Source organism: Chiloscyllium plagiosum, unplaced genomic scaffold (assembly GCF_037043375.1).
Source record: "Chiloscyllium plagiosum isolate Xiang-an unplaced genomic scaffold, Cpla_swu_hap1 HiC_scaffold_32, whole genome shotgun sequence".
NCBI lineage: Eukaryota > Metazoa > Chordata > Chondrichthyes > Orectolobiformes > Hemiscylliidae > Chiloscyllium > Chiloscyllium plagiosum.
In genome coordinates, this window is record NW_028270170.1 from 8,323,771 (window position 1) to 8,337,569 (window position 13,799).

Consider the following 13,799-nt stretch of genomic DNA (forward strand, 5'->3'; position numbering starts at 1 on the left):
AGTCTTGGAAACTGAGTGAGGTGAAACTCCGTCACCCAGAGTCAAGAATCATCCAATTGAATAGTAAAGAGTCTGTTTCTTTCTCCAATTAGCTGGGGAAGGGGAGCATCACGGGGGGAGGGGGGGGGTGGACTTATCCAAAAACTTGTGGTGGGAAGGTGGAGGGGCAGTTTGAGTTTGGAGGTCATGAAATGTAACCTCCAGGATTTCGCCGGCTCACATGTGCCAGGCAGAGCGGTACCATGCGTGGTCAGGCTCTAAATGATGAGACATGTTTACAGGCAGCATATGTTATCAGGAACATGATGAGATCACCATCAATTTGGACAATACCACATGTCTGTTTGGTTCACAATGATTCTGATTGTTTGGGTTTATTTTAGAAATAGATGACTTAATAATGAAAGTATCAGAGTGGGGATTGATTTGGATGACCTAGTTTTGGTCTCCATTATAATTTGTTATTTGTTTTCCTATGCACTTTTTAAATGTGGGAGCGGTGGGCATCTTGTGATTGACCGTCATGTGGCACACTGTAAGCTGGTTTCGCTGTTTTTGGTAGAGTTTGTAGCATTTCATATAAACCGGTGTTAAACCGTAGCTACAGACACTTCGACACATGGTGTAGCATCAGGATTCTGTGCAAGCAATGTAAATAATTGAAGACAAAGCATCATTGTAAAAATGTCTCCTTTTAGATTACAGAGCATTTATAAAATGTACCATGCATTTTTTTAAAAAATGTTTTTAACGTTCAACTTGTTAAACTTGTGTAGAGGCTTATCTTAGGATAATGTAACACCCACCATGACTTGGTACAATGCCCAGTGTGTAACTTGAGTCACAGGCACACCTGGAAGATCCCAATTGTGGGTGACCCATCTGTCCAGTCAGCTGGTTGTAGTTGGCATGCAGATGGCGGGATGCTGCAATTTCTCTCGTGCACAATCCAGAGGGTTCTTGCCTCAGACCCAATGACCTCCCATCAGAAGAAACATTCATGAGTGACCATTGGGAGGAGGATGGGATTGCTCAATGGCGAAGCTTTCCACAGTTGAATTGCTGTCTGACCCCCTCCCTCACGGATCACGCACTATTTTGCATGAGTGGGTAGCCCATCAAGCGTCTGCAGAGGTGCAAATCACATTTGAGGGAGAAATCCACAGCCCGATCAAGACAAGGAATAAAAGGATTGCTCTCTGGCTGGACCCTGTTTGCTCATGCATTTTTCTTAAATAGTCTGATGTTCGTAACTCTCTGAGTAGAAGTTGTACAGGTGCTTCATTCAATTTGTAAATAAACTCATTCAAATATTATTTGTCAAAAGTAGAAAAAAACAAAAAAAATCTAAATATTCTCATTTGTAATATTTCTATGGGAACATTTTGCCTTAGAAAGAGATTTATCTGTCTGGGTTTATTTATTTGTTTTTTTTTAAAATAACTTTACAATTATACACAGAACTGTTGCTGATGGTCATGTTGCCTGTGTGCAACATGTGAATTGAGTAAATGTAAGAGAGATATTTTACTATGAAGGATTACGTTTTTACTAAAAAGTAAATTGTTCAAAAAATGAAAATATTTTATCTTGTTTATTTGTTTCGGTGTCGTCTCTATTTTGGTGTCAGCTACACCTCAAGGTACTAGTGGGCTCACCTCTAAATGAAAACTTAGGGATTTGATTCCCTCTGCATGAAATTTGAGCACTTAATCTAGATTGGTGCTTCAGTATTGGAGAAGTGCTGCACTGTCAGAAATGAAGTCTTTCAAATGAGACATTAAACTAAGGCCCTCCTTGCTTGATACATAGCATTAATCATCTGTCACTTATCACCAGAGGAGTTATCCTAATTACCTTGACCAATATTCATCCCTAAATCCACATCACAACAAAAGGTGATTGTTCAAATATTCTTGATTTTGTGCTGATAAAGAATAATTGCAGCATCTGCTGAGGTAATGAAAATTTCAACTCTGTTTATGAGACCTCTTCCTCTGGTTTCATCATGCCACCAGACTGCGAAAGCGAGCAAGCTTGCATAAAATTGCATTAACTACTTGCAATGATGTTTGCTGTGTGTCGTCAGTACGTCACACAGTCAGACTTAACTAACCAGATAATTACAGAACACCACACTGGTGCATGAACATTAATTTCCATGTCTCTTACTTTACAACAGTGACTACATTTGAAAATTATTTCATTAGCTGTGAAGCATTTCTACTTTTCACCACTGGACAGCTCAATGTAAATACAATTTCTTTTCTCCTCTCCTATTAGGGTGGCATGGTAGCTTAGTGGTTAGCACTGCTGCCTCATGGTGCCAAGGACCTAGGTTCAATTCCAGCCTTGACCGCTGGGTGTTCTGATTTACTCCCACTGTCCAAACATGTGCAGGTTAGGTGGATTGGCCGTGGGAAATGTGTGGATGGGTTGGGGAGTGGGATGCTCTTTAAAGGTTTGGTGTGGACTTGATGGGCCAAATGGCTTCCTTGCACACTGTAGGGATTCCACAAGTAGTCATTATCCAGACTTGGATTAATTTAAATAAGAGGGGATATCCCTTAACTCACTTGCTAAATTTCTCATATTCAGGATTGTGCCTGAAGCCCTAACACTAGCCAGGGATCTAAGCTAATCTTTCATCTGTAACTCCACACAAGCCACTGCTATCTTTCTGATGGTGACAAGGAGAACTTGAGGCCTGATGCACTTACCTTCAAATGACATCCAGTATATCTCACACACAGGCTATTTGTTGAACCTTATGGGTCTCATCCCATCATCCAGTTTATCTAGGTTTTTGTTGACATTTACTTAATATTAATTCTTCAAATTGTTATGCCTGAGCACATACTGCAACAATTAGGATTAGTCTCAGCTAGTTTGATCAGTTGTCCTTGTGTAATGTCACAAAAATAATGAAGACGCTGTGTTACACTATGTCACAGTGTCAGCTTCTCTTAGAATCCCTACTACGTGGAAACAGGCTCTTCGGCCCAGCAAGTCAACACTGACCCTCCAAAGAGTAACCCACCCAGTCCCATTCCCCTATTTCCTCTGACTAATGCACCTAACACTATGGGCAATTTAGCATAGCCAAACCACCCTGCACATTTTTGGATTGTGGGAGGAAACCCACACAGACACAGGGAGAATGTGCAAACTCCACACAGACAGTTGCCTGAGACTGCAATCAAAGCTGGGTCCCTCGTGCTGTGAAGCAGCAGTGCTAACCACTGAGCCACCATACTGCTGTCGTGCAGTTTGGCTTGAAACACAATAAGTTCTGACTAATTTCTAACTAACTAAATTCTAAATTCTTTAGCCTGAGCAGAGCCAGAAATGTCAGAGACAGTTAGTGTGAGATTTATTTCATTAAAGGAATGAGCTAATGCTTCAGTGTCTGTTCCACTGGTTTCTTGCAATAAATATTGGTGCCTGTCGGTTGACAGTTATTAAAATTTGACAATGTAATACTTATTGATACAGTAAGGTACTGAATGTGTTGTGTGTAAAATGCAACAATCTTTCATATAGCTGGGGCCTGGAGTAAAAGAATATCACCCCTGTTGATGATCAGAACATCCTCTAGACTCTATCACCCTCTTTATGTCTATTACATGTTTCAGACCTGAGTGTGTAACTTTCACTCCTTTTTCTCACTATCCTTTTACTTCATTCTCCCCTTCCTGAAATCACGCTGCTCCCATCTCCATTAAGTCACTCCTGCTTTGCCTTCTTGCTCTCTCCAGCCAAGATTAAGATTGAATATCCTTTGACTAAGAATATAACTCAGGTCTTTGAGGTGTCCATCTCTGCTTCTCTCAGAGCAGAAACTCCAGGTTTCCCCATCATCTTCACCTTGCTGTTCTTATTCATGAGCACCATTGACTACGATTCACTATAATATATTGTTAATTCCCAAACTAAGGGCCCTGGATGACTGAATTGACATATTGGCTTTGCTTTACTGTTAGCTGATAAGGGGTGAGGTCCTGGCATTGTGGTAATGTCACTGAACTATTAATCCAGAGCCCCAGGCTAACATTCTGGGGCATGGGTTTGAGTCCCACCACATCTGATCTCTCCGTCTCTTCATCTGTCTCCACTGCCACATATAAAATAATGCTGGTTTTCACATCTAGAGGACAGGAGTAAAAGGAGGTAGGTGTCATGCTGCAAAACCTTAGTTCAAGTGGAGTGCCACAAGGATTGGTGCTGGGTCCTCTACTTGTTGTCATTTACATAAATGATTTGGATGTGAGAATAAGAGGTACAGTTAGTAAGTTTGCAGATGACACCAAAATTGGAGGTGTAGTGGACAGCGAAGAAGGTTACCTCAGATTACAATAGGATCTTGACAGATGGGCCAATGGGCTGAGAAGTGGCAGGTGAAGTTTAATTCAGATAAATGCGAGGTGCTGCATTTTGGGAAAGCATATCTTAGCAGGACTTATACACTTAATGGTAAGGTCCTAGGCAGTGTTGCTAAACAAAGAGACCTTGGAGTGCAGGTTCACAGCTCCTTGAAAGTGGAGTCGCAGGTAGATAGGTTAGTGAAGAAGGCATTTGGTATGCTTTATTGGTCAGAGTATTGAGTACAGGAGTTGGGAGGTCATGCTGTGGCTGTACAGGAAATTGGTTAGGCCACTGTTGGAAAGATGTTGTGATACTTGAAAGGGTTCAGAAAAGGTTTACAAGGATGTTGCCACGGTTGGAGGATTTAAGCTATAGGGAGAGGTTGAATAGGCTGGAGCTGTTTTCCCTGGAGTGTCGGAGGCTGAGGGGTGACCTTATAGAGGTTTACAAAGTTATGAGGGCCATGGATAGGATAAATAGACAAAGTCTTTTCCCTGGGGTGGGGGAGTCCAAAACTAGGGTGCATAGATTTAGGGTGAGAGGAGAAAGATATAAAAGAGATCTATGGGGCAACTTTTTCACGCAGAGGGTGGTACGTGTATGGAATGAGCTGCCAGAGGAAGTGGCGGAGGCTGGTACAATTGCAACATTTAAGTGGCATTTGGATGGGTATATGAATAGGAAGGGTTTGGAGGGATATGAGCTGGGTGCTGGCAGTGGGTTGGGATATCTGGACGGGTTGGACGGAAGGATCTGTTTCCATGCTGTACATCTATGACTGCACTTGGAGTACTGTGAGCAAATCTGGGCATCATACCTTAGGAAGAATATATTGGTCATAGGGAGAATACAGCATAGGTTTATCAGAATGATACTTAGATTTAAGGGGTTATGAGCAGAGATAATACAAATTAGGCCTGTTTTTTTTTCTAGAATTTAAAGAGTTGAAACCTTGCAAGCAAAGATACCCTTGGGATTCGTTACTACTTGACATGCCAGAGAAAACAGTCACAAGCTGTTACCTACTAGATTTAAAATAATCAAGAAAAGAGTATTTGAGAAGAGATAGTAGCACCATAGACCAGATGAGATGTAGATATGCTAGAGAAGGTTCATCCAGAACATAGAAGTTCTAACATACAGGAAAAGTTGGTGGTCCACCACAAAAGGCAAGGCTACAGTTTTATCTATTAGAGGTTCTTCAACCTTATATAGATTTTGAGAAGTATTTCAGCTTGAGGAGCTCTTGAGATAGTTATTAATAAATCGAAAAGGGATTTCAGGACAATATTCTTAACCCACAGAGCAGTGAGAATATGAACCCCCAACCATAGCTATAGTACAGACAATTAGCCTCAATACATTTAAGACGGGTCTTCCCAAGTGGTTGGAGATTCCGAGTAGAGTTAAGAGCTCCAAGGCAGCACTGGCCAAACTACACCCCCTCCCCACAAGATGAAATGCTGTTTTCCCACTCACACAATTCACTAAGAGGTTAGGTTGGTCTTCAAGCCTTGGAATGGGGTTACTGTGGGAACAGGCTCAGTAAGCATTGGTATAAAGGGAAGCTACATATGCATATGGGGAAGAAAGGAGTGGAATGAGGTTAAGATGATGATGATGTTGGAGGAATCTAGAATCTACGAGGATACATCGAGGCTGGAAAGCTTGTTTTTGTGTGGTGTGGTTTCTACTATATGTGCCATCCATCTCTATAAATTCCTTTTCCCTGCCCACCCCAATGAATATCAACAACCAATGCAAGGAACTCATTGGCTATGTCTTCTCATTAAGTTTGATATCTTCTATTCACGTGCCCTTAATTCTACACCTCTCCAGTGATTGAAACAAGGTAGATCTCATTGACTACTAGATCCTTGATTGGGGCTGGTAATCTGGGCCAATCAGGAAGCCAGATATGACTGAAATAAACAGGTGATTAAAGACTTATGCACTTGTTGTTTTTCACTGTGTCTCATACCTGCACACACACAACATGAGTGCTGGGGAATAAATAAGCACTACCGCAGTTAGGCGGTAGTGTTGGGGGTAAAAGAAAAAAACTGAAGTAGAAAAGAAACAAAAGAAAAAAAAACAGGCGATTAAAGACTTATGCACTTGTGTTTCACTGTGTCTCACACCTGCACACACACAACATGGGTGCAAAAAAAAGGAGAATCACAGGTTCCGTTCACTCAGAGCTGGCTCTGAGGAAGCTGGACCAGTTTCAAGTACTGTTCAGGTGTAAATACAGGGTGACTTGGTGACAGGATACCACCCTCTGTGGAGTTATTTCATTACCCAACGACAAACTGTTTCTCTAGCTCTTTCCTCATTTAGTTTCCTTTCCCTTACTCTCCTCCTTCTTTCCTGAAGAGACTGACCTATTGCCAGGTTAGATAACAGGTAGTCTCCAGGTGGTAAACAGGTTCTGATCTGGAGGCTGTTGGCAAGCTGATTTGTTTGTAAGTCAGAACACCATTCAGGACAATATACAACAGCTGATCAAAAGTACGGGAAATGTTGATAAGTTGAGTCTTTAAAATTACACTCCTGTATGGGCTCACAATCATAAATATGAGCGTGTGTAAGTCAGACATTTGTAAATTGGGAAGAAAAATATAAATGGGATTTTCAGGAAGAGGTGAGCACCATGGACACTGCTTGTAACTGGCCACTCAGGTGTTTTTATCTTCGTGGTGGTGGAATTTGAATAAAGTTTTCTGTACTCGTTTCTTCACTGTGTCCTACATCTACAAGCACATGACATGGGCGCAGGGGAGGAATAAGTACTACTGCTGTTTGGCAGTATCGTGGGGGGTTTTAAAAAGGATACATAAACGGGATTTAGAATCCCCTCAGTTAAAAGAACTGGCTCCAAGCTGGCTGGCTACAGCCAGGGTACTGTGCACAAGTAAATAAAGGGACACTTGGTGACGGGATACCAGCCTCTGTGCAGTTGCTTCAACTTCCCTGCTTGTCATGTCAAACCGCCTGATACACTGATTATGTGACACACCTCCCATGAGTTCTGAGCTCACTATTCTTCTATTTTCATCCTAAAGGGAAATAACTGACATGAGCATCTGCAGAGTATTTCTGCTCAGAGAAAGACACCTGTTAATAACTAACATTAGCTACCAGAGTGAGGGGAGGGAAATGTAAAGGTTACAAACGTCCAAAGGGTTACTTTTGGTTGGAGAAAATTTGTAAAGGTTGAAAGATGCCTTCCACATGGATTTCCTGGTTGAGGACCTACTCACTGCTCATTCCTGGCTCTGAACTAAGCGATTGTTTCAGAATCTCTCTGCACTGGCGACAATCTTTCATTTCAAGGTCTTGCTTCTGAATGTATAAATGGAGAAAAAAATAGGTGTGGCTTGAAACTGCCAGCAGTTACTCACGAAACCTCCTGCCCTGCGCAAGGCAGCCAATAAAGATGAGGTAATGCCCTTTGATACTGGCCTTCCTCATCTTGACAAATGAGGCATGAATGAAAATAGGAGTTAGTCACTGCCCTCTCAGTTATCTGCATTTGAAATTAACATTTGGACAAAATTTGCTGTGCACAAGTAAATAAAGGGACACTTGGAAACAGCAAAATTTGCTGTTTCCATGAACTCTGGCTGTAACAAAGACATTATTTAACTTTAAAAATCTACTTCACAAACTTAACAAAAATTGACATTTACATTGTGGTTTTAAAAATGTATTTATATATATTGTCTGTTTTACCCTGCAATTCTGTGTTTGCCTGAAGATGTTTATTGGTCAATATTTTTCTCTCTGAATGCAATGTTTTGTGCAGATTATTTGGCTACCGTGTGAATCATGGTCAAGTCAGATACTATACTGACCCAATATTAATAATAGCAACAATGTTTATTTATATAGCACCTGCAAAATAATAAGATGTTCCAAGGCACTTTACAGGACATTTTAAACCAAGCTATATTAAGTAACGTTAAGAATAAAAACAGAAATTGCTGGAGAAACTCAGCAAGTCTGGCAGCAGTGTGGGAAGAAAGCCGAGTTAACGTTTTAAGTCCAGTGACTATTGAACATACTTGTATTTGTAGTTATCAAACTGAGTGGAGAAGAACCATGGTAAGAACTCAGACCGACGTTTTGAGACTAAGACCAATTTTGATAATGTTAACAGTGCATTGAGTTAAAGCAACCAGCACAACTCAGGCTGGAAATGTCTGAGCTTGCTGACTTAATGCCATATGATGTGACTGATTAACTAATTGATCCATTTGAGGAGTTAGAATTAAATTAATGTGATTTTCTTTTTCTTTATTGTTACAAAAAAAGGTCTTGCTCCAAGTCCCACTCTAGAGGTATATAATCTTAGCTAATGCTCCAGTGCAGTACTGAGTGCTACACAGTTAGAGATGCCACTTTCCAATTGAAATGTTAAACCAAGGTCCTTCCACTTTCTTAAGTGGAATTAAGAGATTGCATTGAACAATTTCAAAGGAAAGTAGGGAATGTATCCCCTGTGACCTAGACAATACTTATGCACCAAGCAACATCACAAAAACAGATTATTTGGCCATTATTACATCTCTGTGGGAGCTTACTGTGTGCAAAGTGGATGGTGTGTTTCCAACATTAAAACAGTGATTACACTTCAAAATGACTTCATTTTCTGTAAAGCACTTTGGGAGATCCTAGTGTCATGAAAAGCAAAATATAAATTAGCATCTTTCTCTAATGACCAAACACAACACTAACTGTGTGACCTGAACTGAGTTCTGCCATTATGCAGAATTTAAAAAACAATTCTTAGAATCATAGTGTGCAGGAGGCTATTCAACCTTTCCTGTGTGCACAAGCTCCCTGCTACAAATTAATCCCACATCCCCTGTTCGTTTCCCACAGCCTGTAAAAACTTTCCTTTTCGTGCTTTTATCCAATTCCCTTATTCATTTCTCTTCTGTTTTCACTGAATATCATTGATAATATTATAAATCTACACTTTCAACCCATAGAAGCATAGAGAATAGGAACAGGAGTAGGCCATTTGGCTCTTGGAGCCTGCTCTGCTATTCTTTATGGTCATGTCTGATCATCCAACTCAATAGTTTATTCCCATTTCTTTCCCCAACCTTTGATCCTTTTAGTCCCAAGTGTACACCCACTTCCTTGAAATCGTACACCATTTTAGCCTTGACTGCATTCTGTGGCAGCAAATTCCACAGGCTCACTGTTCTCTAGATGAAGAAAATTCTCCTCATCTCAGCCCCAGGTGAAACTTTAATACAGGAATATCAGGGGAGAACCTCATTCCTCGGTTTTTAAGTCATTGATTTCCTGACCTCGCTACCCTTCAAATAGTCTCAACAAGGTATTATTCATCAGTCACTCTGCTGCTGGTTGAGTTTCCTCTCAGGGTCATGGCTGTTGGGAAGTTTCAGGATAACAGTGGGAGGAAGGAGGAGGCTGGAGTCACTGGCCTGTACAGTGTAGTGACCTCCTTTTGTTTATTCTAAGGGAAAGCATTGTTGATGAAAATGAAAGGTGTTGAAGCTTGCAGACTACCATATTGCAACAGCAGGAAGCAGCACCAAGGTGAAGGAAATAATACCTTTGGGAAAGATGAGACCCACCTTGAGAAAACATCTTTATTTTACATTTGCTCATGGAATATTGAGTTAGATTTGGAGGGATATGGGCTGGGTGCTGGCAGGTGGGTCTAGATTAGGTTGGGATATCTGGTCAACATGGACAGGTTGGACCGAAGGGTCTGTTTCCATGCTGTACATCTCTATGACTCTATGACAGGTTCAAAGAGCTGAATGGCCTACTCCTGCTCCTATGGCTTGAGGGTGTTTCGTTTTCCATCAATTTCCACACTCCTCCCTTCTGATTTGTTCTGAGGAGTGGTTCCAGGTATTTTTAATGTGCTCTGGTACTCAGCCAAATGGTGATCCATCATGTGGAAGCTTCAACTGTGTTTGGTCAGGAGGTTATTCAGCAACATTGGGCATCACAGTCAGGTGATATCTGATTACCCTTTCATATATGTTCATACATGTCCCCATTCAGCAGAGGTTAACTGCAAGAACCATGGCTCATATCTTTTTGCAGTTAGCTAGGGATAATTGTAGAAACCCACCACCTAACACCACTCGCCCCGACTGAAATCCCTTAAACAGAAGATTTGCATTAATATAGTGCCTTCAACAATTTCAACAACGTGAATGCCAACAATTCAGTGTAGACTGGTGCATTGTGTCTGGTAAAGTCACATGGTCTTAACAGACCACAAGGCTGCTGTCCCATTACAGAAAGCCAACTGGTCGTGGTATAACATGGGTCACCAGACCTCAGGTGAGGGGAGAGGTTGAGATGGAGAGTTCTTCATAATAACCTCATTTGGTGTGGGAATTGAACCAATGCTGTTGCCATCACTCTGCATTGCAAACCAGCTGTCCCCCTAGACAATATGGAATGCTTTACTTAATTTGCACACAGCAAGCTCTCACAAACAACAATGTGATAATGACATTTTAAATCTGTCTAATTAAACTTTATTGGTAGCCTGACGCTGGAGGGAACTCTTGATCTTTTACATCTGCCTGAGAATGCAGATGGGTGGGGTATTCTGTTTAATGTTCATCTAAAAGAGGGCATCTTTGACAGTGCAGGACTCCTGCAGCAAGCACCCAGAGATGACTTCTGTCAAAGTCTCTGGAATTGATCATGACCTCCAGAGGCTTAGAGACAAGAGTTACTGTGCCTCCCAGACACAGCTATCAATCCAGTGGGAGTCTCAGATCTGAATCATTTCTGGTGTTAACTGCCCGAGGAGCATGTATTTGCTCTGTGGTGGAAATAGAATCATAGAGTTGTACTGCACAGAAACAGATCTTTAGGTCCAACTCGCTTATGCTGACCAGATATCCAAAATAATTCTAATCCCATTTGCCAGCATTTGGCCCACATTCCTCTAACCTATTCATATACTCATCCACATACCTTTTAAATGTTATAATTGTACCAGCCTTCACCACTTCCTTTGCCAGCTCATTCCATACATGCACCATCCTCTGCATGAAAATGTTGTCCCTTAGGTCCCTTTTAAATCTTTCCCCTCTCATCTTAAACCTATGCCCTCTGGTTTTGGATTCCCTGATCCCAGGGATAGGATTTTGTCTATTTACCATATCCATGTTCTTCATGATTTTATAAACCTCTATAAGGTCACCCCTCAGCCTCTGACTCTCTAGGGAAAGTAGCCCCAGCCTGTTCAGCCTCTCCCTATAGCTCAAACCCTCCTATCCTGGCAACATCCTTATAAATCTTTTCTGAACCCTTGTATTTTCGAGGAGGATGCGTGCAAAAAAAATGAGGATGCAAATTTGCTTGAAAGCAAATTATAATTTGTTATTTGTTCTGAGGAGAAGTCACTCGATTTCTCTCCACAGACCTGTTGAGCTTTTCCAGCAGTTTCTATTTTTGTCTCTGATTTACAGTATCCGCAGTTCTTTCGGTTTTTATAATTTGTAAGACAGGCACTGAACTGAAATTAGACGGAAAAACAATTCTTTCACAAGTATTTCCAATAATGGAGCAAACTAATTCCATTTATGACATACATTTCAGCTAGACCAGGTGTTGGAAGAAGACAATTTTAACTGAAAGTCTGGGAAAATTACACATTTAAGAAATGCTAAGGACGGCAAAAAGTTTTTTTTTAAATATATCGAGAAACTTTCTGCCTTTGACTTCGTTTTGGTGACCCGGGAACCAAAATTAAAAAGGGGCGGACATTGCAGCTTTTTCTTCCGGCTGCAGTTTAATCTTTTTAGCTCTCACCGGCCCGACCTCAGGAGCACACGTGAAAAAGAATCTTTCGTGAATAAAGCGGGTGAAGTGTGAGTTTGCACGGCGCTTGTCCAATGTATGGGCTCGGAGTGCGGAGTGTGTGTCTGCAGACACTGTCATTGCAGGTTAGTGACTCTGCACCTTCCCTGCTGTCGCCTTACTTACCTGGTCAATACCTTGACGTTGTTAACTTCGTCCTGTTTTTATTCTTGCCCTCTTCCACCTTGAGAATCATTCCACATTCATGTCCCTTTACTTATTTATGACGAGACTCAGCAGTTTGGGTCTTTACATTTCTTCATTCTCGCTGACACCAATTAAAGCCACTCTCTGCAGCAGCAATGAACCTGAATTTCAAATAAAACATTAAACAGAGGCTCTCTCAGGTGGTTGTAGAAGATTCCTTCACTCTGTTTCTAGGAGAACAAGACATCCCTAGTGTTGCAGTTTTTAGCAGCTGATTGCGTGCAAGTCAACTGCTGCTTTCCTATAATCAAGATTAGAGTGGTGCTGGAAAAGCACAGCAGGTCAGGCAGCATGCAAGGAGCAGGAAAATCCACATTTCGGACAAAAGCCCTTCATTAGGACTTTCCTACAATGACCAGTGACTAAACACTCAATCTCCTCCATCTCTTTCATCTCTGACTGTCTACCCTTTCTACAGCTAAACCCCCTCCTGTGTGCCTCATCCTACTTCTGTTATTTCCTTCTCTCCTTGTCTCCTGTACATCATCTCATCTTCACATTCTTTTCCTTGACATTCCTACCATCCTCAGCACTGTCTTGTTTCCATTCTTGCTTCCCCCCCATCCTCATCCCTGCCTGAGCTGTGATGTCACATGGTTAAACCAATTATCTTTAATTTCAAATTCCTATCTCTCTCAAATCCAGAAGAACGCTGCAAGATCCCTGTGCTGCTCCCATTCTGGGCTCTTACATATCCTTCATAATAATAACCACTCCATCATTGGGAGCTGAGCTTTCACTAGCAAAGCTCTGAAATTCCCATCCTAGACCTCACCCCCTCTCCCTTTGAGGCACTCCTCTCCAGCTGCTCTAATGTCTCCTCCTGCTGTTGGATGCTGGCTGACCAGCTGTGCTTCATCCTCCTGTAAAACAAAAATAACAGTTGCTATGTAAATGCAACTTGATGCAAAGCTTTATTCAACTCCATCTGGAATCTAGTGAAGATTGGGCACACACAATACTTATACACTGACAGTTTTAATGTCCTCTTTTGTAAATGATTTAAGTTAATAAGATACCGTCCAATTATATATATTTTGATAATACACCTCATTGTTTTTTTGAGATTTTGAATTGCAAGTCTTTTCTGCTTAGAAGTCTGGTCTGAAAATACCTGACTGAATGGCAGAGAAAATTGGGCTGAATGGCCTGTTTCCACACTGCAGGGACTCTATGTTCTAAGACCATAAGTTGTAGGAGTCAAAGTAGGCCATTCAGCCCATCAAGTTCACACCAACCCTCTGAAGGATAACCTACCCAAAACTCATTCTCCTTTATTTACCCCTGACTAATGCACTTTACTGACACATCCCTGAACACTATGGGCAATTTAGCATGGCTAATTCACCTAA

At 41.4% G+C, this 13,799-nt stretch overlaps 1 protein-coding gene across 2 annotated transcripts in view; it reads left to right on the forward strand.

Moving 5' to 3' along the window:
• Nucleotides 1–12,186: 12,186 nt before the first annotated feature.
• The window catches only part of LOC122539774 (uncharacterized), an 82,403-nt gene continuing 80,790 nt past the window's right edge, over nt 12,187–13,799 (forward strand). The window contains exon 1 of one of the 2 annotated variants that reach the window (XM_043674823.2): nt 12,187–12,326. In XM_043674823.2, the coding sequence (XP_043530758.1) occupies nt 12,276–12,326 (51 nt within the window). In that variant the 5' untranslated portion in view covers nt 12,187–12,275. The remainder of the gene's footprint in view (nt 12,327–13,799) is intronic. The other variant, XM_043674822.2, reaches the window with a different exon arrangement.